The sequence below is a fragment of the Epargyreus clarus genome, unplaced genomic scaffold (genome assembly GCF_041222505.1).
Source record: "Epargyreus clarus isolate Ecla_fem2 unplaced genomic scaffold, WU_Ecla_fem_2.2 ptg000017l, whole genome shotgun sequence".
Classification (NCBI taxonomy): Eukaryota; Metazoa; Arthropoda; class Insecta; order Lepidoptera; family Hesperiidae; genus Epargyreus; species Epargyreus clarus.
The window spans coordinates 4,023,391-4,049,096 of NW_027332225.1; the positions used below are offsets into that span (position 1 = coordinate 4,023,391).

The window sequence follows — 25,706 nt, forward strand, 5'->3', positions numbered from 1 at the left end:
GGTTTCCCCCTCGAGAAGAAAAAAAAGGTATTTATAACGTAGAAAGGGAGTACAACTAGAAAAGCACGCTGCATTAAAAACAGACATTATACTCTCTAGAATTGTATTAAATATCTCAATATTACATATATCATGCACTAAGGCAAACATACTTAAAACTGAAGGTGACAGAATCCTTAATGGTTAGACTCCGGCGGGACCACCGCCAAAACTATTTCTCCCTAATATTTGCAATGTTGCAATGCGCTGCTGTGTTCCGGTTTGAAGGGTGTGGTTAAGGAGACATACTTATACGAGGCGTTCCAATTTAGTCCTCAGGGGCAGCAACGATATCCCTGTAGTTCCGGGACAAGAATAGGGCTACGGTATCCCCTGTCGTAAGAGGCGACTAAAAGGGGGTTTCTGGGGTCGTGGGTGGCAAGAGTGGGAGCTCGAACCGCCCGGCCAACGGCCACGGGAAGGACGGCGGTATGTGTGGTCGCATACCGTCGTACGCACCAGACGGTGCGGTGAGCGATAAGCTCACCTGGGCGGAGCCCGACGGGCAATGCGCTAAGAGGACTCCGGTTGCGTTCCTTTGGAGATTCCGGAGTCATCTACGCAGCGCTGAGGACGGCCACCGGGGAGGTTTTAGTGGGGGGTAAAAGTCCCACATAACCCAGTGTCGCTCCCAAGGCATCGGGTACCTTTTGAAGGTTTCCCCCTCGTGAACAAAAAAAGGGAAAGCAACGAATACGTGGCGGATCTTAGATAGGAATCTTATCTTATCTAGGGTTCATTACATATGTCTAAGAGCGGCAGGAGCCACATATCATCAGGTGGACTGCACGCCACTTTATTACTCCTATATTATAAAAAAATCTTGTCCTGAGTGTCTTAACGCGTTCCCATATAATATTGAGAAAATTTCATGATTGTATTTGCCTTAACTTTTACGCAACAAGGTACCTACAGATCTAACACCAGTTGCGTCACACACACGCCCACTTCTATGATTGTATTACAAAAATATTTTTATCATTAACGTTACAAGGTTTAAAATCATTTGAGTACGTCCAATAGAATTTAAAAACAACTGTTACATCATGCTACAAGCATTGATGCCTGGATGCGGCTGTGGATTTTATGTTTAAAACTTTTTATCACATGTAGATAACTTAAACGTCATTAACTTTAAGTGAAAGCTGTAGAGAGAGAAGATACAGTTTCTTCAAAGGTACTTCTTATAAGAAGCGTTTAATGCGAGAAGACCACGGCTTGCAATAAGCATGAATAAATGAAGTGCACAAGTTATGTTAATGAGCTAAATAAAACCGAAGTTCTTTAGAGCCATCCACTTTAAACAAATAGGCATACAACACTACCGCCTTTCAAAACCCAAAGCAATAGCTGTTCTTCAATATTTCAAAAGGCACTTTCTAATTTATTACGAGAAGAACAGTTCGTTGAATACACATGAGTCTGTCCATTTATTCTTGGTTACCTCTTCCTTATTCTGGCCTCTTACAACAAACAACCATACAAGTGTATTGCTAACTATCATACATTTCTAGTTATTCCAGTTGATAAGGGCGATACGACGGCGCTATTATTTTTCGGCGTCTCGATCGACTGTAGCCTTGAGTGAGCGGCCAGTGCCGCGTTGAAGCGTCAGCTGAGCGCGCGAGGTTCGCTGTTTATTTACGCGTTTTTACCCAACAAAATGTCTCAACAAGGCCCCGCGTTCGACGTGAATGCCATGACCCTCACCCGATGGGTCCTGGCACAGCAAAGAATGGCACCAGCCGCAACTGGAGACCTCACACAACTGCTGAACTCGATCCAAACCGCTGTGAAGGCGATACAGTCCGCTGTAAGGAAAGCCGGCATCGCTAAACTGTTAGTAAAATGTATTTTTTTTTTGCTTTGAATAACTAATAATAACTATCTTGTTTAACTTGTACAAAAGTTAATATTTGAATTAATATTTAAATTTTCCTTGCTGTCCCTGACGATAATTGTTTTCTTGTATTTTTCCCGATGTTTATCCTCCAAAGTTAATAATTTGCTATTTAAACGATAGAAGTATTTTTAAAGAGTATTTTTTATTTAACGCACTGCATGTAAGGACCATAAAACATTCCATTGGTAGATAATCACCTATAGTATACACTCTACATACTTAATTAATATAAATCAGTATCGTCTGAATAACGTGAACTTTGTAACTGCACTACCGCACTAAGTGCAAGTAAGTATATTATCTTGATGTATTATACAGTTGTTACGAGCACGTTAACAAGAAATAGTCTACACTAAATATAGTTCGTGACGAGTTATCAACATTACATTCACTTAACATGAAGCCGTTATACCAATTAATTTTAATAAAGTTAATTACTTTTACAATTAAGTAAATAAATAATGTGCAAGTATTGCCGCATCACGAAACTGGTGGAGTTGATAGATAACCATTTTGTAACTACAAAGTATTTCACAAAAAAGGTTAAGTTCAAAAAAAACGAAAAAGTTGCGCTAGCTAAACTTGGAATGACTCTTCGCATCCTAAATTATAAAGTTCAAATTAATTTATTACAAATTTCCCATATTTTAATAGTTTTTAATGGTTAATGGCGCCCATGGACATCTGTAACCAGTTGCATATATAACAGGAATAGAACGCAACTGATCATAGATGCATTGCTATTTCTGAGGACTAATACAATCACTTCATATCTAAGTCAGCCTCCATATCCTTTCACAGAAGCACAGACCTGATTGACGCTAGAAATTGCTAGTTAAACTTACTCGTTATACCTACTTACCACCTTGAAAGATACTTGGCTTTTATCACAGTCACTTCTTTCAGCCATGGAATCTCCGGAGATACGAACGTTCAGGGTGAAGAAGTGAAGAAGCTGGACGTACTCTCCAATGACCTGTTCATCAATATGCTGAAATCCTCCTTCACTACGTGCCTTCTTCTCTCTGAAGAGAACCCTACAGTTATACAGGTAAATTGAAGGATTTGGTGAAGATTTTTATTACTTCGTCACACTAAATAATGAATACCTCTCATTGACAAAGACTTAAGTATATTATTTAAATAGCAATAGACCGAGTATAGAGAGACTTATTGGATTTTAAAGGAGGTAAATATGAAATTATACTAATATACAGATTTTTTTTCAAATGTTTTTATAGACTCGCATTTCAAATTTTATCACGGCTAAGCGGTTTAGTCGTATAGAAACGTAGCAGACAGACAGTATTTTTATAAGCATTTTTTAGCATTTAATTAGATCAAAAAGTGCAATAACTTAAACCACCTTAGAATTACTTATTACACCTTTAACAAAACATAAACTTTGTGTATTGATCCGGTCTCTGTTATCACTCTTTATCACACAAGTCACCGTGAGGTTACCAAGCAATCTCTATTTATACAAAAATGCTTGATAACTGAGTCTTTGCACTGATTTTTGTTGAATTGTAAACAAGTTACCAAATATTATGATGTTTAAAATCTCTCTTCATATCTTATTTTAATGTAAGCACATAATATGAATCCAACATATTATTTGAATTATAGCTACGCACTACTCACGCAAGTTAAAATACTTAGGTAGGTACATAATTTGTTCTAATATTGAAACTAGTTATAATTACCTAATTTATCATAAAACGTATGATTAGGTGAATGAAATTCGATGCGTGACAATTAATTAGGACATTAATTCATCTTTTAGCCTCACTATGAAGGCGGATTTTGTCCTAATCACTGCATTTAGATAACTGCGTTTCGCGGCCGCAGTAGTTCACTGTTGAATAGCTTCGTAGGAAGACTTAACCTCTCTTAGATTTTAACCCATAGTTTTCTCCTTTCACGAGAAGATGGAGAATAAATATAAGACTACCACACGGTAGAACTTATTTGGCAAATCTTTGTTCGGTTGCAGGTAGAGACAGAACGGCGCGGCAAATACGTAGTGTGTTTCGACCCTTTGGACGGCTCCTCAAACATCGACTGCCTTGTCTCCGTTGGATCTATCTTTTCTATTTACAAGTAAGAAACTGTAAAAAATAGCAATATATTTTTGCAATGGAAATTCTTGCAACTTAGTAATTTTATCCCCTAATCTCCTATAACATCTATGGAACAACAAATCTAATTTTCAAAGCTAAAATTACACGATTCCAAAACTTCAGTTATCCCCGTGTTATAAAAACCTAATAAATATTTTTTTATATTAATAATTTCTTCAGAAAAAGCACAGACGGCGAACCAAGTGAAGCGGATGCTCTTCGCCCCGGCAAAGAGTTGGTCGCAGCTGGCTACGCGCTGTACGGCTCGGCAACCATGATGGTGCTGGCTATCGGCCAGGGCAAGGGGGTCAATGGGTTCATGTACGACCCCTCCATTGGCGAGTTCATTCTCACTGACCCTAACATGAGGATACCGGAGAAGGGCAAGATCTACTCAATCAATGAAGGTAATTGTAATAAATGTTTTGTCTTACGTAGGTAAGTATATGACGTATGTATGTATTATTAAGTGTTCATATTAATAATATTAATATTATGAGCACTTAATTATACATTGTCATCCCACCTAAACACAAATTAACAGTAGAGTGAAAACATGTTATTATAATATATGTATGGACAACATCTAGTAAAGCATTTTGTTATCAGCCGGCCTTTTATCATTGCCTAGATATTTGATCTATAGTCATTTTTTTATTATGATTTGAGCTAAATTGTATGTAAGCACTACTCTACATTATGTTAAGCTAATCAGCTATCTATGGTTTCTGTATTACCGCCACCACAGTATTTGTAGTTATAATAGTAACGGGTGATCAAAGATCAATTTGATTACTTCTCATTATTATGGTAATTGAAATTGATGAATTATTACGTAGTACAGTCCGCGCCAAACTGCTAGTCCGCTCTGAAGTTGTTGCTAGCAGGATTAGTCATACAGTTTGTTTTGGCGACGCGACTCATTTCTATATTCAGAGCGGACTGGCAGTTTCGCGCGGACTGTACCTACCTTATAGTACGTGTATCTTGTCAGGTTACGCAGCGGAATGGGAAACCGGCCTAAAGAACTACATAGAAGAGAAGAAGCGTCCGTCAAGCGGCAAGGCGTATGGGGCGCGGTACGTGGGCTCCATGGTGGCCGACGTGCACCGCACCATCAAGTACGGCGGCATCTTCATGTACCCCGCCACCGCCTCCGCGCCCAAGGGCAAGGTACACACACACACCCACACGCACACACGCCCACATGCACACACACACACATGCACACCCACACATATACCGATACCCACAGACACACCAAAACGCACTAACAAACCGACACGTACACATACATACAACAGCACCCGTACCTAGAAAATAAGAGCGAGTAAAAAGTGAAAAATCCCCCACACAAAACAAATGGTTTCAGTAGTTCCTTCAAAGGGACAGTTAAAGGAAATACTAAGGACACAAACTTGAGTCAGTATCTGCCATATACCTACTTAAAAGAACCTTACACGCAGCTGTTTTGTGATTTAAAGGTGTGGTAAAGTACAAAAACGTGTGACCATAACATTTAGTTCTTAGGCACAGAAACTAATTTCAGACAGAATTTATCACGGCGATTAAAAAAAATTGTTCGTAATTTATAAAGATCTTGATTTTTATAAAACTAAACATAGTCTGTTAGAAGATATCATTGATCAACAACACATTATTTTTCCAATAAATACTTTACTAATACTCTTAAAAATCTATTTTCACAGCTCCGTCTCTTATACGAGTGCAACCCCATGGCCTTCATAGTGACAGAAGCAGGAGGCCTTGCCTCCAACGGCAAGATCCCAATCCTGGACATTCAACCCTCTTCTATCCACGAGAGGGCACCCTGCTACCTCGGCTCCAAGAAAGATGTTGAAGAACTGTTGCACTTTTTGAAATGAGTTTTTAATAAAAATCTAGTCTTTTTAACGAGTTCTCATTTTAGTTTTAGTGTATGCTAACATTGAAGTGTGAAATTACAAAACATACGCCATCAAAAACATAACTTGTAAAAATACCAAGTCTCACAATTTAATTCTTCTATCGGAAAAAGTTGTGCGATCCATGTAATACCAAGTCGTTTAATTTATTCAGTCCCTACTTAAGGGACCTTAAATTATTTCGTAATTAGCTAACTTAACATCTTATGAGACCATATTGTAGAAGATATTCTGCCTGAGATGTTAAAGGTGATAGAAACCTCCGTGGTTGATTCCGAAATCACCATAGCTACACCTATTTCTGCCTAATAACGGCAGTATAACGCACTGTTGTTTTAGTTTGAAGTCTGTGTGATAAATATAACCCTTTAATCCAATTCTTTATATGCCTAACCCTTCAAGAAACTTATCGCAATTCACTTCATTTATAAACGCAAACGGATAACAAGTAAACACTTATTAATTTTTACATAAACATATATTTTATAGATAAAGTCATTTAAGCCTAAATAGATGTGACGCTGGTGCCACCTCAGTAGAATATGAGTACCACCTTGCCGATACAGCGGCAAGATTTAGGCAGTCAGTGCAACGAATTGGTGGAAAACGTCCAAGATGTGAGGATCCAGGTCTTGAGTAAACAGTAGAGTCTCCAACGTACTGCTGTACTTCTGCACTTGTTCGTGGTGCTGCGAAAAAACATTGAAATTATTATTTTATTTTTCTGTGATGTTCCAGTATGATTCGTCTTATGAGAGAGCAATGAAAGATGGTGCTAAACTGATAGATGTGGCGACTTTCCGCAACTCGTCAAGAGTTGGCGCTACGTTTCTGAATCACGCTATCGAAGTTTTCTCAACATCTTGCATATATACAAGTTCCGAACTGAGACTGTTGGAGCATGGCCGCTCCCCGGACTTGACCACCTAGCCCATAGAGAGATTTTCCGTGTTCAAAAAATATATTTAGTAGATAATATAATAAGTTAACAATGCTGATAAAAATAATTCATCATGATAATAATTATGATAATGATATAGTGACGACGCTTTTGAATTGTCATTCATTATACTCAAAATTGAACTTCTTTACTAATTTTAGCCTGCATGATACGTTCCGTTTTGAAGGGTGTGGTAAGGGAGACATACTTTTCCGAGGAGTTTCAGCTTAGTCCTCAGGGGTAACGGCGCATCTGTGGCCGACCTCAGGTAGGTATATCTAATCCTATCTGGGGATGATCACAGATGCCCATGGGCGGCAGTAGCCACTTACCATCAGGTGGCCGCCGCTATCCCTAAGGGCTAAGCTGGATCGCCTAGGAAAAGAATTATCCTTACCACACCCTTCAAACCAGAACGCAACAGCGCTTAACACTGCTGTTATGAGGCAGAAATACGTATGGCGGAGAGATACGTGGGCCGCCCGAGTCGAACGACAAATGGTTTCACCATCTTCAAAATATACATCAGGCGCTCCGACAGGATCATGATGAACCGCTGGAAGATGATCAGAAACAGCGGCATACTGACCACGAGGAACACCTGTCGCAGGCGGCCGACGGTCCCGCGGTACCAGTGCGTCAGGGGGTCCCGGGCGTCCGTGTCCGCGCGCACCAGGTGCTCCGACAGGATCATGATGAACCGCTGGAAGATGATCAGGAACAAGCGCTTCTGGTCCGTGTGCGCCAGCTCCAAACGCTCCTCCATGCGCTCCACCGCCTGGAAATCATTTACAGCTGATCAATGAATTCTGCACGTACAAAACATACTACAGGAGTTTCGTACAAAGTTTTGAGGATTTTAGGAGTTAGTCGAAGCAGGAAGTCGTTTATGGACGTTTACGAAAAATAACATTTCTGTTTTCTTTTCTAATAAAAATAAACGAAAGTTCGTTAAATAATTAAGAAGACCCCGAAAATACTGACGAAAATACAGTCACTTCTTTTTTGAAACAGATATTACAGATGTTGGCTTTTGATCGTCAGCAGCTTATGTCAGATATTTGGCCTTAGAGAACAAGAGATTAAAGAAGTTTTCTTTAGAATTGATTATTTACAAGATTTAGTTAGAATGATCTAGTCAGTTAACTTTTAAATCCTTAAAAAATTATAAAACGTAAGTAATAAAACATTCCTTACCTCTTCAGTGGGCTTATCCTGATCTTTCTTCTTCTTACTACCACTCTCATCTTCAGAGTCAGAGCTGCTGGAGTCAGCTCTTGCCAGCACCTCTCTCGCTTCTTGTAATTCCTCACCTGGAATAATTTTACAATATATTATTAATGCAAAGGGTACCAATGTTACCCTTTGCCAATTAATGCAAAGGGTAGCTTTGGATATGTAGATTATCTTTGAGATTCATTTCACTCGAATAATAGTAATCTTATCTCCAAAGGCAAATGTATATTTCCAGTGAGGATATTATCCTGACGTTATGGAAGTTAGTATTTTGAAGTAAAATTACCCGTTAAAGTCAAAGGTACTTACTCAGTTTCGACACGTGCTTATTCATCTTATCAATAGTGAGATGAAGAATCTCCCAGAGAGTAGAATGTGTGAAATACTGCGACATTTCCCTAGAGAAGAGCCAAGTGGCGACCGCGCTGCACTCCACGATCTGAGTCTTCAGCATCTTGTCGACAAGAACGCACACCATTTGTGGGTGACGTTGCCAAAGCTCCCACACGTTGCGTAACACGCAGATTTGCGCTTCTTCAGATTCTGCTAAAATCTGGAAGTATAACAATCCAATAGTTATATCACCAACGTGTAAAATGTAAATGGAAACTAGATGTGATGAGGCTGCCCAAAAAAGGCTTCCTTGAAAGCTAGTGTTGCCGCTTCTTCTAATTTTGCAAATGACAAAAAATCAGCAAAATTGTTGAAATATCCAAATAACAACTTCCAAATAATATTGATATAAGTGTAGCTGTAGAAAACATATTGGCACCTATTGACAAAAACGCGACTTACCTTAAACACGTAATGAAACTTGGATATAGCAGCAAAACTGTGCGAGATGCTCTTGCTGCCCAAGTTGAGGAGAGTCTGAACAAACACGTCAATCTTCAAGGGGTTGTACGCAGCTGTATGGGCAGCGGATTGCTCTCCCTCGCGTAATGGATTCGGCAGCTCGCGGAGGACGTTCAGCGCTTCCTCGGGGGTGCACTTGTTGCGTACACATACCACGAGTTGGTGGGCCGCTTCTGTGCCTGGTAGGGAAGCTGTAAGGAGAAATAAATTTGTTTATAATTTGGGGAAGATATTCTAAGCCTATTACTATTTCAATTTTACTAAATATCTTAGCCAAATTTACTTTGAGAAAATCCAATTGAGTACCGTATTGAGTTCATCATCAGATCTTTAATATTTGTACAGAACTCTCATTAGATGAAATAAAGGGCAACAAATGGAACAAAGTTTAGTGGAACAAAGTGAGGTAAGGTAAACATCCAATATTTATATGCAAAGTATATGTTTATACCACAACCTACTATAAGACTTTAACAGTTAAAAAAAATAAACACACTAAATTGTTAATGAAGTGTGCTTCAAGTTCAGATAATTTCATAAAGAGATAAATTCTAAAAATAAACAATTAAACGAAAAAAACAAAAAAACATAATCCCATTTTTATACGTAGTTACTTTTATCCCAAGCGACACACTTGTACTAAAATAAGTTACGACACACTCTAACTACATAACCGTAGATGCAACAGACAATATTAATCCGACACGTGCGACGACACATATCCCCGCAAAAACTTATCGCCGACATGTCACAGCAATTACAGAAGATGTTAATTTCGATAAGGGGACTATGGTTGGTAGCGTGGAACAATACCGAAGTGGTGATTGCGTAACGCTACCACACTTGGGCTTGGGAACCGAATGAATGAGTTTCATACTAAATACCTTTTTATTTTGTACACAATTAGGCTTTTTTGTTATGGAAGTAGCTGTACGTGGTCACTGCACCCATGGGCATTTAAAACCAACTCATAATGGCACAGAAGTTTTGCCTGTGGTAGGTCAAAAAGTTCACAGATATGTAATTGAGTAAAAAATCTAAACTGCTATGTTATTTCAATATGCCTAATAAATACATAGCAGCTACAAAGCAAAATTCCCACCAATCATTTTTAAAAACCCTTTTTTAAATAGTAATTGGAATCAATCAAAAGACATAAATAAATAACGTCGTGAGATGTTATGTTAGGCACGAGAACAAAATGAAGAATTTGTTCACGACGGGATCGATCAAAAATATCAAAATTTTGCTGATTCCCTTATATGTCCTATGAGATGCAAAATCACAAGTAAAATGGCACAGACTTATCGGGAAGGTTAGAGAGGAAGTGACGTAACTATTTGCTGATCTACAACGCACCGACCCGATGTTAAAGACAAAACCCTCACTGAGAAACAGTGAAAATAAAAAGTTATAATCAAAATTAAAAAGTAGTGAATCCATTCGTTTAATAAAAGCAATATTTCTATCATAACATTTAGTTCAGACGTATCCGCCAGTTAGATGTCTCCATACAAAGAGTAAATATTAATTTGTGTAAGGAAAGCGGATAACTTCATGTCCTTTCGTGCATAACGTCTCATCGGCGTCTCGAATTAATCACAACAATTGATTGTACTCACTGCCGCTTACTATCGTGTTAGTTTTAACAATTAAATAACCAACCTAAGACCAATGAATTAGAGTTGGAAATCGAATACATGTAAATGAATATGGATAACTATGTAAATGAAGTTATAACAAGCAAACGACATAGCAAAGTGTGAATCTATTTTTCATGCTATATTAGCGGTTTTATGGTTTCCTTCTTTCAAATGGTTTGAATTTATTATTCGTTAAAAATTACATAAATCTAAAGATATAGAAAATAGAAAAAGTAATAGAATGAAAGTTTATTTAGGATTTGTAACAATTAGACCACCAAGAAAAAATACATAAAACTCGGCCGATTAAAAATAAGTCATGTTACTCCCACATTTAAGACAACTCCAACGATACCTCGTATCTTAAGATCCGACTAGCCGTTTGTACCGTAAGGCATGCTAAAATTGAGACTTAAATACATAATGTTAACGAAAAATTCAAAATGAACAAGAAATTAATTTAAAAAATCAAAAACCCGACTGCACCAAAAAGGCTGAAGTAGAATTTCCAAAAGCAGTGAAATAGGCATTTAATTATTTTTATCCAGAAAGCCAAATACAAAGTTTTATAGTAGGTGTCTGCTTCAAAAACAAAAGATGTTCAAACAATATTATCCTATTTTATCCTCGTAGTGCTCATTTACGCTATATAGAGAACCTATGTGTAAAATTCCAGCACGCTAAGTTCAGCGGTTTCCCTTTGCGTTGATCTCTGGCGCAGCAACTCACTCATTTAGTCAGACAGTCATCTCGATGTACATATACGAGTGTATATGTACTAGCTGACCCGACAAACGTTATGTTGCCATATTAATAAAAAAAATGTTAAGGGTGAATAACCCTTATCACTTAGGGGTAAAAAAAATAGATAGTGGCCAATTCCCAGACCTACTGCATATGTATATAAAATTTGGTGAAAATCGGTGAAGCCGTTTCGGAGGAGTAGGGGAACTAACACGAGAATTTTATATATAAGATATATTATATAATGTATGTGTAATCTCCTCTTAAATTCTTTTATTTTGACACCCTACTCGATATGTTTGGTTAACTTTTTTTAAAACATGTTACTATTTCGCGAAATATAAATAATAAATATATAAATATAAATATATAACTTCAGTAAGTCAAACTTTTGGTCATTATTTTACCTCTTTAGAGGTAGAATTTTATTATTTTTATCCAACAAGCCTGATACAAAATTTCATAGTGTTTGCTTCAAAATTGACGATTGTTCAAATGAACTTTCAACCCTTATTTTGCCCTCTACGGGGTTGATTTTTCGGTGGGGGATAAATAAGTGCGTCCTTGTTCCTATCCAGAAAGCCAAATACAAAATTTTATAGTAGTTGCTTCAAAATTAAAGGATTTCAAAAAAAACTGTTTTCCCTTATTTTACCCTCTTAAGGGTAGAATTTCCAAAAGGCCTTTCTTAGTACTTATTCACGCTATATAGAGAACCTATGTGCAAAATTTCAGAACTGTAAGGTCCTTGGTTTAGGTTTTACGTTGATTTCTGAAAAATGAAAAAGTCATTTAGTTAGTCAGTCAGTCAGTCACCTTGCTGTTTTATATACATACAAATATGTTTTTATAATCTCCGTTTAATTTCCTTTCATTTGATACCCTACTCGATAGGTTCGGTTAACTTTTTTTTTTAAATGTGTTACTATTTCGCGCCAAAAATCCGCCATTTTGACTTTTTTTTACTAACACCTATCTAAGAACACTCGGGTCATAGAGACAAATATAATGACACCTTAACTGTTGAAATTCATCCAGCCGTTTGTTAGATCGGATCAAATAAAGAAAGACAAACATACAAGATACGCGCGAAAAACATAACCCTTCCTTGGCAGTCGGGTAAAAATGTTAACCTCCGCAGTGGGATAAAAAGATAGACACACGAACCAAATCGACAGATATAGATAAAATAACGACGTTCCGCGTACGACGGATAGAAAAACTGTTAAAAGCCCACGAGATGGAAAGTGCACACGCAGAGAATTTCACTCGCGCCCCCTCGTGTATGGATAGATTTTTTCAGCAGTAAGTAGGTACTGAATTATACATTCTTATCGGTAGTGACAGTTATACATGTTTCTGGTAGTTACACTGAGCTGAATTAAACTATGTTTACTTTACAGGAACGTTTTGAATTCCAGGAATTAAGGGAGACCGATGTATCAAATATGGTAAATGGTTTAGCAGTGGACCAATTGATGGATGGATAATTTTGTCAATTAAATGAATTCCTTTATTACTTATTATATTTGCAAGCGCAACAATTACTTCTTTAAAATATTTTTTAGAACCATAAAGAAAAGCTTCAGTATGTCTTGAGCGTCTATGCAATTTCTTGAACTACTAAATCATAGGCTCATAGACATAAGATGCTTCTACCACACATTCGTGTAAAAATTCGGGGTTCGATTACGTGAAACAATAATGTCTCATTTATAATCAAACCGTCCACGCAAGTGACATAGCTGAATTAAAAAAAAAAAAACAACTTGAATATTATACAGATTACTTAGAATTTGAGATAAACAATAATTAGTTAATTCAACATGTTCATGTAAAAATTCAAGGATCGATTACGTGAAACATTATCGACTTATTTTCAATCATTAACCACGCAAGTAACCTATTATCAACAAGAAATCATAGTTATTCGACAAAGGAATGTAGCGACGATTTCTAAACTATCCTAAGTTGTTGGTTAATAAATATCAAATGACTCGGAAAACTGTACGAACTGATAAATACGCATGCGTCAACATTTCATGCTCGACTGCTGGGAAATCGTTGGATTTAAAATGGGAAATAAAAATGTTATATACTAATATTTAGTAGAAGAAAAAAAAAACAAGTAATTAATTGTTAAAATAATTGGGATTATATTATATAATTGATCCTGTAAGCGTTTATATTACTTTGTGGAATACCTAATAATGTAGGTACCATGTAAAACTCCCAAAAAATTTAAAGAACTACTAGAAGCATCTGAATGAAGTAAGATTACTTTTGTCAGTAATGATATAATATTACTTTTTTATAATCTTCTGTGTTCACATGTTGTTATGACTTGTGCTGTTAGGAATAAAATTAATTTTCCATGTAGTACCCCTATATGAAAGTAATCAACGGAAATGCAGTCCATGACTAAGTGGTAGAATCTAACTTATTCCTATCACTTAATCTATATAGGAGAAATAATCAAACATGAACCCGATTAAAAATGTATTGCTGCCTTTGAATCTAAGTTAAGGGACTTCTCATGTAAACAACGAAACAATCTGAACACACCTGAAGGGTGTACATAGCAGCGCTGCCGTAAAACAGAGGCACGTGTGACATCGCTACCTTAAACCACAAACCTCTGCCTAACATCCCAGAGGGGTTGGTAGCACACCACACACTCAGTCCGCGCAGCGAGGTGGCGCGCGCGCACGCGTCAACATAACCGCTCAACGTTGTGACAACAGTGCCGTGACAGTGTTAAGATGCGTTCAGCTATCACCTGCGTTTTCCTCGCGTTCATTGTGAGTACGATGCGATGTATAGGCGCTGCATTTCTTTAGTTTTTTCGGCAGTGATTTGAGATATACGAGAGCGCGTTTCTTCTACGGAATGTTGTTCGATTGACTTTAATTTATTTTTCACAGTATATGCGTGATTGTTAATATTGTGAATGTAATGGATAGAGCATTATTTATTTTTTGGGAGCGAACATAGAGATCTTTAAGTCAGGTTGGGGTTCTTATGCACAAGTGATAATTTAAAATCTTGTATTTAAATATTATTAAAAATGTAGATAATAACGTTTATAGTAAGCGTAACGGGAAAGTGTATTGTTATAAATTAGGAGTTATATTTAAAGTTAGCGAAACATTTTTTGTATGGGCCTATGGGCACGGTAAACTCCAAATACAGAATTTGAAATTAAATAACTGATTCGTTATGTCTGAAGACAAATTTGGAATGCAGCTTATAAGATCTTTGCTAACCCTAGCGCCCACACCGGAGCGGATGGCTAGATTAAGGGGCTAAGTCAAAACAAACTCGTGTTTAAATACAATTTCAGAAAACCAGAAAAGAAAGCACTTACACCACTGTTCCTATAAATCAAGAAGTAGTCATAGTAAAGATACCTTTACACTCAAACCCTGCATGATTTCACAATACATTGAAGTTGAAATGTCAATATTAAACAATTTGGCAACGATGAAACATATCTATACTTTGTTGTATTGTTTAAACAAAAACGCCACACTACCAAATGACTAAACTGTAAGGCTGAGTGCCTAATGTCACTTGAACGATAGTTGTAAAAGCAACCCTCCAAATTTTGGCTACAAGAGATCGAAATTTGACAGATTCTACAACTTATAAATAGTTAAATGTCGAAATATGTTACGCAAATTGGACATTGGATTGATTGATAATTAATAATGGACGTAAAATGCATACAGCGGCATAAACACTAGTTGCATGCCAGTTGTTGCCGTCGTCGCTCGGGCGTCCAATTTGTTGCTTTAGCGACCAACAGGCGAAAAATGTATGATTTTATTCGAAAAATCTGTCAACAGTCGATTGTTTACGCGTCTGTATAGATACATAAGCTAGTAAATAAACGCCGAATAGTTTGGACAGTCGCATCAACCACTAAGTAGTCGCTTAACCTGTTGCTCGAGCGATAATTGCCAAGGAGCCGTCAATCTAAATATCAATCAAAATCAAAAGTACAATTTATTTATATCCATGTGTATGTGCAATAATAATTGTTTTCGATTTCATTGAAATAATTGTTTCTTATTATCTCTAAAGTAAATAAAAACGAAATGTTTGTGTATAAAAATAAATATAAAATACTCGTAATAAACATTTCATAATATTCTTTCATAATTATGTGCACGATACCAAAGCATTACATAACATAATCTTTACATCTTTAAATTTCTATCTATATCTTAAATAACAGGCCGGTTTTAAGAAGATTTCTATTTTATTGGGACTTGCCTACCGAAAGGCAAATACTAACATTTTTTTTAAATAAAAAAGAAGCGCGAGCGTGTACGCCGGCGGATTTGCGTGTAATCAATATTCAGTTTTAATCGAATAATTATTTTCGATCAATCATTAAATCATCAAAACAACTACACATTTTTTTTTGTAAACGATTTTCATTAATAATGATGAACAAAAAATATTAACACGGTATTCAGCAGCGCATTTGTAATTCAGCCGCATAGTGACATATCGTAAATCTGAAACTTTCTTTCGCGTTTTTGATGCTAATAATGATAATAATGATTAATTTGCTTAATTAAGCAAAATGATGTGATAATAATTTTTATGTCAACTTATAGTATGTTTTAGTAAAGAGGATTAATTTATTGATAATATTGTGACAATAAAAGTAAATCAAAGGTATGTGAAGTCCACCAATACGCACTTGGCCAGCGCGGTGGACTATGGCCCAATCCTTCTCATTCCGAGAGGAGACCCGTGCCCAGTGGTGGGACAATAATAGGTTGATGATGAAGATCACATTCCTAAACTACTGAAAATTGTGCAAAAATGATCTGAGAGATATGTGAATTCTACCAATCCGCATTTGGTACGCACCGGGAACTGGCCTGAACCGTTCTCACTCTGAGAGAAGATCCAGCAGTAAAATAGTAATAATCTAATTTTCTCCTAAAAGCATAAAAGGGCTCGTTACATTTTTTTCGTAATTCGACATTACAGCACAGACAATACAAGAATTATGATAGATACAGATAACAGGCAACGACCTCGATGTGTGCCTGCCATTGTAGCGGGCTGTGATTTTCCCACCCAAGTGGAGCAATGCGGAGATCCAAGATAACTTGCCTATGCACGAGTGTCGTGTGTGAACTATTAGTTTTGTATCGTAATTGAAAACGCATTTCTAATTTTTTAGCGAATTATTTTGTCAATAAGAAATCGCTTAAAAAAATATTGACGCAAACATTAAATAATATAATCTGCAAAATATGTAAAAAAAACCGATTAAAAGGAAACAAGATTTTATTATTATTTAATTTTAAGAGAATTTAAATTTTAATAATTTATGCTCAATTATTGTTATTACGCTTTAATAATTATATTATTTTGTCGATTGAATAATATTAATAAACAAAAAATACCAACCATTTAATAGTGTTCACAATAATTATAATAAACTTTAAAAAATATAATTACCATGTTTATATTTAAATAATAAATCAAAATAGAATCATTTGATTGGAATTTGCCCGTTTTTACTTTTTTAATAATTCTATTTTTACACGCTTTATATTAGCTTCACTTGTATGTTTGTCAGTGAGTAACTCCGTTTTTCAGTAGAAAGAGATCAACATACAACATTATCTTACCCTGCATGTATGAAAGAATGAAATAGAAAACCGAAAGCTTTTTAGTTGTTTTTATCATAAAAGCGTGTTTTTTTAGTTTTTTGAACTATATTTATTAAATGTAATCTTTGCTAATCTCCACAATCCCTTAAGATTGCTTAACTAAGATGTTTACCCTTGAAATAGCCACTATCTAACAAATAACATTACGCACCGCCACGCTATATTCACATGTGGGTCTAGATCATATCTCCGAAGATAGCCATAACGATCTGCATTCATATGTAACACAAAAAATGCATTTAACATCAGATTATGTGTAATGCCGCGAAACGAAAGCGAAACAATGCGCCATTCTTGTTATGGGCACTCGTTTGAATATTTCAAAACTTTAGATAATTCAAAGTAGGCCCAAAAGTATCAAAATCGATTTCGTGTGTCAGAAAGACAAGTATCATTCTAAGGAAGATACTTTATGGAATTTAGGGGGCAATCCTTTTTTTTTCAGTACCACTGCTGAGTGCAGATCTCCTCTCAGAATTTAAACGTCAGGTTTGCGCAATAGCCTGGTCATGCGCCTGATCAATTAAAAATTAGGAGACTACATATCTTTGGAATTCAAAGCAGAGTCTATATAAAATTAGTAAAGGATTGTTGTATTCCAAAACGCTTTAACCGTAGACAACACAAACGCAAAAGTTCGAAATAAAATATACTTAAAGTCATATATAATGCTAAGTAAACAAGTTATTGTTAACCTCTAATTGTAACAGATTGTATAATTGAATTACATGAGAGAATTTTTGTTAATTGGTCCTTGGTTTAAATTCGCGGTTTCATTGTTTCTTTAAATCTCAATTACGATTTTGGAATGTGACGCTATAATATAATGGCGGAATGGTGACTCCGAAGCCCTAGGTTGAATTCCCGCCCAAACACACATTTTGAAAATAATTAACTTTCGAATTGATGTACTCACATGTGACAATGACCTTCAAGAAAAATAGTAAATATGTTTAGCTTTTTCTAAATAGGGAGGACAAAGGAATTTTAACGAGAGGCATCAGTATAAAGATTATTGGAGAATTATATTAAAATCAGTGGATTGGAAATTCGCGAGGGGGGTTGGCACCGGAGTCACGCGAACGTGCCGCACGCTAGCCAACCGCGCACTTTCCCGCCACCCACAATTTTACTTTCAAACGCATACTGAAATATCCACGTTTTTTTCTAGAATACGATTGTTATAATGGACATTGTACAATTAACATTCGTTCGCGTTGATATTTCACGATCATTGAATATTCATCGGTTGGTTTTCAGATACACAAAGGCGGGCGAGCGGGAGACGACTTCAGGCCGACGCCTATACCCCTCAACGAGTGGCAGAGCGATGAAGACAGACACGCCCGAGCTGGTACCCTCCACGAGACCATCAAAACCGAATCGCCGCCCACTGTCGCTGTCATCCCAGCCCACTACTGGGAGGATGCCTTGAGACACAGCGTTTACTTGACACTCGTCAGAGACAAGATCGATCAGCTAATAGCTAAGGGAGATGTATCTGCGGAAACGAAACCCGATAAAAAAGTTTCCAAGGAAGTAGACGATCACGATCTTTGGGAAAAGATCAAAACAGCGCCCTTCGATAGGATAGCGGAAGAAGACCCGTCCACGTTCGGCGACATCGCAATCATGTCCACGGGGAGACTTCTAGAGGAGAAAGACGGTTTCAGATTTACTGAAGATGAACGCTCCAAAGAAAAATGCATCGACGATAAATGTATGGAAGGAGTGAAAGCGATATGGTCGGTGAAACGTATACGACAAAGAGATCAAGAAATGTCTCCGGGTCGGTACCATTACGAACTAACATTTTCAGTTATCTCGCAAACGCCGAAAAAACAAAAAAAGCCCTTTGAAAATCCTATCAGAACCTTCACCGTGCGAGAAAGTACTCCTGATAGAACACCGCAGAAGCTTGAAGATCGCGAAATAGTGCACTCTCAAGTGATGAGACCAGAAAGAGCTGTCTGGATCCATAAAAACATTGTTCCCACGAAATATCATCTAGGGCGATCGTATTATCACGGGTTAGACAGGATATTTTCGTCACTGTTTTCGTATGATGATGACGATGATGATACCCCACCGGAATCAACCGCCAGACATAAATCAAATTCATATGTCCCACAGCTTTATCCTTCATATTCAAAGTCCGGATATGTCGGGGCTTCTACTGATCAACACCAACAAAATCAGAAATATATGCCGTATCCGTACAAACAACCATTAAAAACTTCACGCCCAATTGTTCCCCCGCCACTAGCGCCGGCCCCTCATCATTATCTTGACATAGATTCAGCAGAAATTCCAAGTGGCAATCAATATAGTAATGGAAATCAGTATACAAATGGCAATCAATACAATAGCAATCAACATACCAGTGGCCATCAATACAATGGCAATCAATATACCAATGGCAACCAACATACCAATGGCAATCAACATACCAATGGCAATCAATACAATGGTAATGTGTACACTAACGGTAATCATTATAGCGGTAATCAGTTTAGCAATAGCGAACCATACAGTAATGGAAATCAATATACTAATGGTAATCATTATAACAATGGTAATCAGTACACAAATGGGAATCACCATATCAATGGTAATTCATACATTCATCAGCCTGCTCACAAAAATTCACCATCAAATAAACATGTCAGAACAACACGACCAGCTGTTTTACCAACCCCGCTGCCACCCATACCACCGACTAAGGACTTATCATTCGAGGTCGGTAATATGATGAGATTTGGCAACAACGATACATCACACATTCCAGAAACCATCACGATCTATAAAAACTACAACAAATTCCGAGCACCACCTGGGAAGATCAATTATTTCCCCGAAAACGTAAGGCCACCAATATACAATGCTCCGCCAGGAGTATTCGTTACTATGGATAAGAAGCCGTTCAAACCTATGCCACCCCTAAAGCATATGCCAACATCAAAACCACTAAGACACAATAGACCTATAGACTTCCGACCAAGCCCTCAAATTCCTGACGGTCAGTCTACGGAACCAGACGCCTTTGTTGAAACTGCATTCAGGCCGATAACCTCTGGTTATGCAGACAGAAATACTAGTGAATACGCAGAAGTTTCTGAGACTTTCAAAAAATCCGAAAACAAAGTACGAAAAACGAATGGACACAGGAAACCTACGAAAAAACACGAAAACGTAAAGTCACAAAAACCTTCCACGAATGCGCCAGACATCATAACCGCCGCGAGTGAATCCGAAGAAGATATCGAAACGATGGAATGGGCAAACATTTTGGGAGCTTTCTCGAAAACAACACCGATGGCATCTGCGATAGAGAGACTGAATATAACTGAAACAACTACACCAATATCTACAACTGAACCAGTTTCTACTACTAAGAGGAGAACAACTACAACTACAGAGGCTGTACAAGAAACAAGCACAACAGCTACCACACCTAAACCCAAAAAACGTACTCGACCACCACCGAAATTCGTCAAACAAGACAAACTTAAGAAACACAAAAGAATTACGTCCACATCAACGACATCTACTACTAAGGCACCTGAAAAGTCAACGATAAAACGTCCAACAAAAGATCTAACACCACAAGCAAGTTCCGCTGCCGTAAGTTCCACAAAATCTCTTTTGGAAACCACGAGCAAAAAGGTACCCGCGACCACTAAAATAACAAGTACAACTACCACTACGTCAGCCCCTATGACTACTAGCACCACCACTTTGACTACAACTACAACTACGCCACGGCCAACAACAACCAAAGTAGCAACAACCACGAAACGAACAACACCCGCTACCAATGAATCCTCACCAAAGGACAAGAATCGTTTCAGACAATCCACACTAATACTGAAGGGAACTTCAGTAAAACACGACAAATGGAGCTTGAAAAATCAAACCGCTACAACTCCAATCGGAAAGTATCCGTATCGAAGAAAAGGATCTAACTTCCAAGGCTACCTTTCGGGTCCCATACCCAGCATGATTGACAAAGAGACAAGAAAAAGACATCATGAGGACCGTGCCACTGGTTTCAGTACTATCGGTAGTATCACTGAAAAAACAGAACTAACTACACAATCAACGACAACAGAATCAATGAGAGAGGAAAATGACAGCGTTAACGACACAACAGTAGAAAATACTCATGAAGAAGAATATGATGAAAGTGAAGGAGATAAAACTGTTGAAAATACTGAAGAAGAATCAAAAGACAATGCAGAATTCATATTCCAATCAACGACTATGCTACCTAATGACATAAACAATGAAGTTATTGGCTTAGACGAAGACGTTACTAGCGATCTGGTGATTGAGACTACACCCCACTCAGTTCCGAAAAACAAAACCAAATGTAAGAAAAAGAAGACAAATAATACAGATGAACTAAAGACTTCCAAGTCAAATAAAGCTATTACCGTAACTACAACGTCAACAACGACTACAGAAAAGACTACAACTGCCGACATTTTTCAAGATCTATTCGATTTCAACTTCGGCAGCACATCCGACAAAGTGAACGAGATATCATCCCCCAAACCGGAATTAGACGAAGAAGAAAGTGAAAATCACGAGAAATATCTTAAAATCGACGATGACTTTAAAGATTTCCTTGACAACTTAGGCAAGGATCAGACTAGTGCCGAAACTAATATTGATGATGACGAACATTATGATGATGACGACGATAAAGAGTCGCCATCAATTGATGATGAGGAATCTGAAACAACGAGTGAGGATGACAAGAATTCCGGCAGACATTCCAGTGATGACAACTATGAAGATTATCAAGACCGTCCATACAGTTTTCTAGAATTATTGGCCATCGAATAGACTGAAATTACTTCCTTTATATAATAATACTCACTGCGACAGCTTTAACTAAAAATCTATAACATCAGCTATACTTTTTTAACATCACTAGACAAGAATCTGTATAATTTGAATAATTTCTATTAATTTCATGTACATTTTACAATGATGAAAATTATAGACACCCAATAGTCAATGCTCGAGATACATAAACAACAAATGTTACAAATAATTTATAAGCATTTAAATAACTTCATCTCTATTAGTTCACATGCAGATGTAAATATAAACATTAGACATAAGATAGCATAAGTGTACTGATAAAACTAAAGTATTTATTTCAAGGAATAAAGTATTATGAAATTAAATTTTGTTTTAACTGACCACCTGTTTTTATAACACAGGAGTAGCAAATGAGCATGCAGTCCATCTGATGGTAAATAGGCCATAGGCAGCAGCAGCTGCCTATGGACATTTGTAATTAACCCCTGATAAGATTAAAGTTGCACCTGTTTCCCATAGATGCGCTACCTCTGAGGATTAAGCTGAAAACTTAGAAAAGTTGTTGTCTCCCTTAAGTTACTTACCACACCCTTCAAGCAAAACTTCTGTTATTAAGCCAAAAAAAGGCAAATTTTACCACCTTCAAAACTGTTAACTGAACATGCTATAATATAAGTTCTATTAAATATGTTTGCTTTGTCAGGACTCTTTAGACCATGAACAGATAATACATAAATGTTTCATATAGTAAAGTATATTCTTGTTAGAAACCTATAAGTAGATATTACCTGCGCCTTCCATTGAATATTTGTAGATAGGCTCTGGCTTGAGGGGCACAAATGATGCAAATGACTCTGGAGTGATGTCCTTAATTCGCTGATGGTATGACAACCTAAAAAAAAACATTTATTATATTGATGTATAAAACAAAATACAGATTCTTCATAATACTCGAAAAGTTAATTTGAAATTTTCACACAAGTGTTTTTTTTCTTTTTTTTCCAAAGTTAAACCTGAATTAATATCAGACCAAGGCATAGCCACTAGTGAAACAATATGAGGCTGTTTAACCAGAAAAGCCTAACTACAAAAAACAATTTACAATATGTAGAAAAGTAAAAGTGTATAGTCCGCTGTGAAGTTGTTACGAGGAGGTGTAGTCATACAATTTACTATGGTGACTCATTTCCATATTCAAAGCGGACTAGCAGTTTTACGTGGACTGGTTCTAGCAGCCTCATACACAGTTTCCATAATTTAATGACATTCAAATATTTTTATATTCTATACTAAACTTCTATATAAATTGCATTATTAAATGTATGATCAGTAAACGTCTTGTAAAAGTCAACAAACCTGAGACACTTGCTGAGAACTTCTCGAATGAACCGTGGTTTAGGATGCTCTGGGTCCAACTGAGCGCAGCCTTCCCAATCTTCCCAAGACCAGCGGTATTGGAAGTTACTCAGATGGTAGGCAAACCAGTTTACAAATCTGGAAGACCAAAACAAAAATCATTTATGGATGACAGATTATCAAACATGAACTTTACGAACAGAAATGTATAAACTTAGAAATCCCTTTTAAATAATTGTTAACTTTTACTTTATATAAGATTGTATTGGTAAACAAGCATGTAGCCCACTTGATGGTAAGATGGTCTTGATGGTCACTGCCAACCTTCATTAGTGTTATTGGTAACTGACTCCATATAGCTTAGGGACTATACTTGAAATCTATTGCAGACACATTGTCTTTTTTGAGGACTTGATGGTTTCATATCAGAGACAAGTGTTGCTTGGTAACTCCCTGTTAGAGGTTCTACCACCTTTGGATTGAAAGTAATGTAAGTCTGAATGAATGTATGATAAAAAATATGGATCTCTCATGTAATGTTATAATCTAATTATATTTTGTTATATTTCTCTACAACAAAAACTATACATACCTATCAAAACAAGCCACATTCATAGTATCAATCCTCATGAACAAAATCTCAGTGGCCTGTGCTAAGACCTGTGGCATAGTCGAGGGTTGTAGCTTACACAGTTCAATCAGGATAGAACCATAGCAGATTTCCAAATACCTCGGCCTCGGTAAGTGGAACAACTCGGCGAATATCACCTCTACAATACAGTATTCTAACGGTATTTTGGCTTTGTATGGGAAACATAGAAGCTGAGCTGCACACTCCTTGCGTTCTACATGATAAGCTTCTATTATGTTGTGCAGATGCTCTTCAATAAGGAATCGTTCAATTGAATGGGCGCCCGGCAATACTGGGCCGTCAGGACAATCAGTGTAGTCAAACATGCGGAATATCACCCTTGGCATGGGGTAGGTGTCGCCGTCGTTGTGTGGAGGTGGCTGTAATACATAATAATCATGTTTTAGTTATTATGGCACATGTGTGAGACATGAGTGGAATGCACATGTAGTACCTAATAAAACTGACATACTTAGGTACTTATGACTTTAAATTTTAACAACCATTTGTAAGGCAGTCATGAAAACCACTACATATTCTGAATATCTATAAACATATCTATGTACACAAGTCATAATGGCAAAATAAGTTACAAAAGAAGCACTATATTAAAAAAATCTGGGACATATTTTAATAGGATTTCTGTAGGGATAGGATTGTACTAAGACGATTGTAGGAGTATAAGTACTAAGACTAAAATAAAATTACAATTACATAATACCTGAATAGTTGGTAGTGTGTGCTGCAGAGCTTCACACAAAATGGAGTCAAAAGCTAAATAAGGTCGAGGTATGTGTTTCTCTGACCAATTGTCCTGCCTAAGCTTCTTGATCTGAGCCCACAGGCAATCCAAATACTCCTCTTGGAGATGTGGAGAGTCGGCTGACCACACTTTGAGTGCGGGCCAGTGCTTCTTACTGCGCTTATTCAAGAACACTTCTATAGTGACCAAGAGTTGATCCAGTTGAGATTCTTTCTTTTCATACAACTCTCTACCTACCCAGGGTAGGGTTGACAGCACCGCGAACACAAACCAATCCCTCCTCACTTGGGGGACACCATCTTCATTAGCACTGTCAACGAGCGTCTCTAGTAGAGTTAGCAACGACGAAGCAGCCAGTACATGGCAGTTCACCAAGTCCGAGATGAACCTCAGGCAGTACCTAGCCGCGTTCCACTTCCCTATTTTCAAATTCTCCTTAAACGTCTTCACAATGTAGTCGACGAACTCGCCGCCGAAGTTGTAGTTTTTCGCGTTCAAAAGACCGACCAACGTCGCGTAGATCGTGCACTTCTCCGGCATCCGGATCGCACATTCTGTTAGAATACGTAATATCTTCACACGAAAGGTACTCAAGTCTGCTTCTAACACACTCGCTAAGCCCTCCAAGTTGCTTTCCAAACTTGAGCTGCTTTTCTCACCAACGCGTAATATTAAAGATTCCAATCTATCCTCGATCTCTTGGTTCTCGGATACGCGACGTCTTTTCCTATGTAATCGCTCTGTAAATTAAATAAGTTATGTTTATATTAGTTTCATAACCTATATACATTACAAAACTGCATTATTCGTGGCACAAACCATATCCATCTTCTTCATCGTGGCCCCTTCTTCTGTTCATTGTGTAAAGAAATTACCAACAGTCAGAGCAAATTTGCTTTTTATCAATAACAAAGTTATTACTTCTTAATTAAAATTATAGAATAGAACAATACATAACTGAAACTGAAAAGCAAAATGACGCGAAATCTATCATGCAAGACAAACAAATGTCA

The 25,706-nt window shown here is 37.2% G+C and overlaps 3 protein-coding genes across 3 annotated transcripts; 2 read left to right on the top strand and 1 right to left on the bottom strand.

Annotated features, from left to right (window-relative positions):
• Positions 1-1,608: 1,608 nt before the first annotated feature.
• Positions 1,609-5,979, top strand: fbp (fructose-1,6-bisphosphatase). Its single transcript, XM_073082080.1, has 6 exons — positions 1,609-1,878; positions 2,849-2,993; positions 3,939-4,045; positions 4,246-4,472; positions 5,060-5,238; positions 5,775-5,979. Exons 1-6 carry the CDS (start codon positions 1,703-1,705, stop codon positions 5,949-5,951), a joined length of 1,011 nt encoding a protein of 336 aa, XP_072938181.1. The 5' UTR covers positions 1,609-1,702; the 3' UTR covers positions 5,952-5,979.
• A 467-nt stretch (positions 5,980-6,446) lies between these two features.
• Cbp80 (nuclear cap-binding protein subunit 1) lies at positions 6,447-25,689 on the bottom strand. The gene is made up of 10 exons (XM_073082078.1): positions 25,513-25,689; positions 24,652-25,433; positions 23,892-24,310; positions 23,300-23,437; positions 22,732-22,835; positions 8,962-9,212; positions 8,476-8,719; positions 8,128-8,243; positions 7,520-7,708; positions 6,447-6,679 (listed from the first exon to the last, which is right to left on the bottom strand). The coding sequence occupies exons 1-10, from the start codon at positions 25,550-25,552 to the stop codon at positions 6,566-6,568; spliced, it is 2,397 nt and encodes a 798-aa protein (XP_072938179.1). The 5' UTR covers positions 25,553-25,689; the 3' UTR covers positions 6,447-6,565.
• Positions 14,055-22,308, top strand: LOC140749058 (uncharacterized). The gene is made up of 2 exons (XM_073082077.1): positions 14,055-14,209; positions 18,371-22,308. Exons 1-2 carry the CDS (start codon positions 14,171-14,173, stop codon positions 21,959-21,961), a joined length of 3,630 nt encoding a protein of 1,209 aa, XP_072938178.1. The 5' UTR covers positions 14,055-14,170; the 3' UTR covers positions 21,962-22,308.
• Positions 25,690-25,706: the final 17 nt, after the last annotated feature.

Coding starts and splice junctions, on each gene's coding strand:
- fbp (XM_073082080.1), top strand. CDS start 1,703: ATGTCTCAACAAGGCCCCGCGTTCGACGTGAATGCCATGACCCTCACC. Junction 1,879..2,848: donor AAAGCCGGCATCGCTAAACT/GTTAGTAAAATG, acceptor CACTTCTTTCAG/CCATGGAATCTCCGGAGATA. Junction 4,046..4,245: donor TCTATCTTTTCTATTTACAA/GTAAGAAACTGT, acceptor TAATTTCTTCAG/AAAAAGCACAGACGGCGAAC.
- LOC140749058 (XM_073082077.1), top strand. CDS start 14,171: ATGCGTTCAGCTATCACCTGCGTTTTCCTCGCGTTCATT. Junction 14,210..18,370: donor GCGTTTTCCTCGCGTTCATT/GTGAGTACGATG, acceptor GTTGGTTTTCAG/ATACACAAAGGCGGGCGAGC.
- Cbp80 (XM_073082078.1), bottom strand. CDS start 25,552: ATGAACAGAAGAAGGGGCCACGATGAAGAAGATGGATATG. Junction 25,434..25,512: donor CGATGAAGAAGATGGATATG/GTTTGTGCCACG, acceptor TTTAATTTACAG/AGCGATTACATAGGAAAAGA. Junction 9,213..22,731: donor ATATTCAATGGAAGGCGCAG/GTAATATCTACT, acceptor TTCTCCTTACAG/CTTCCCTACCAGGCACAGAA.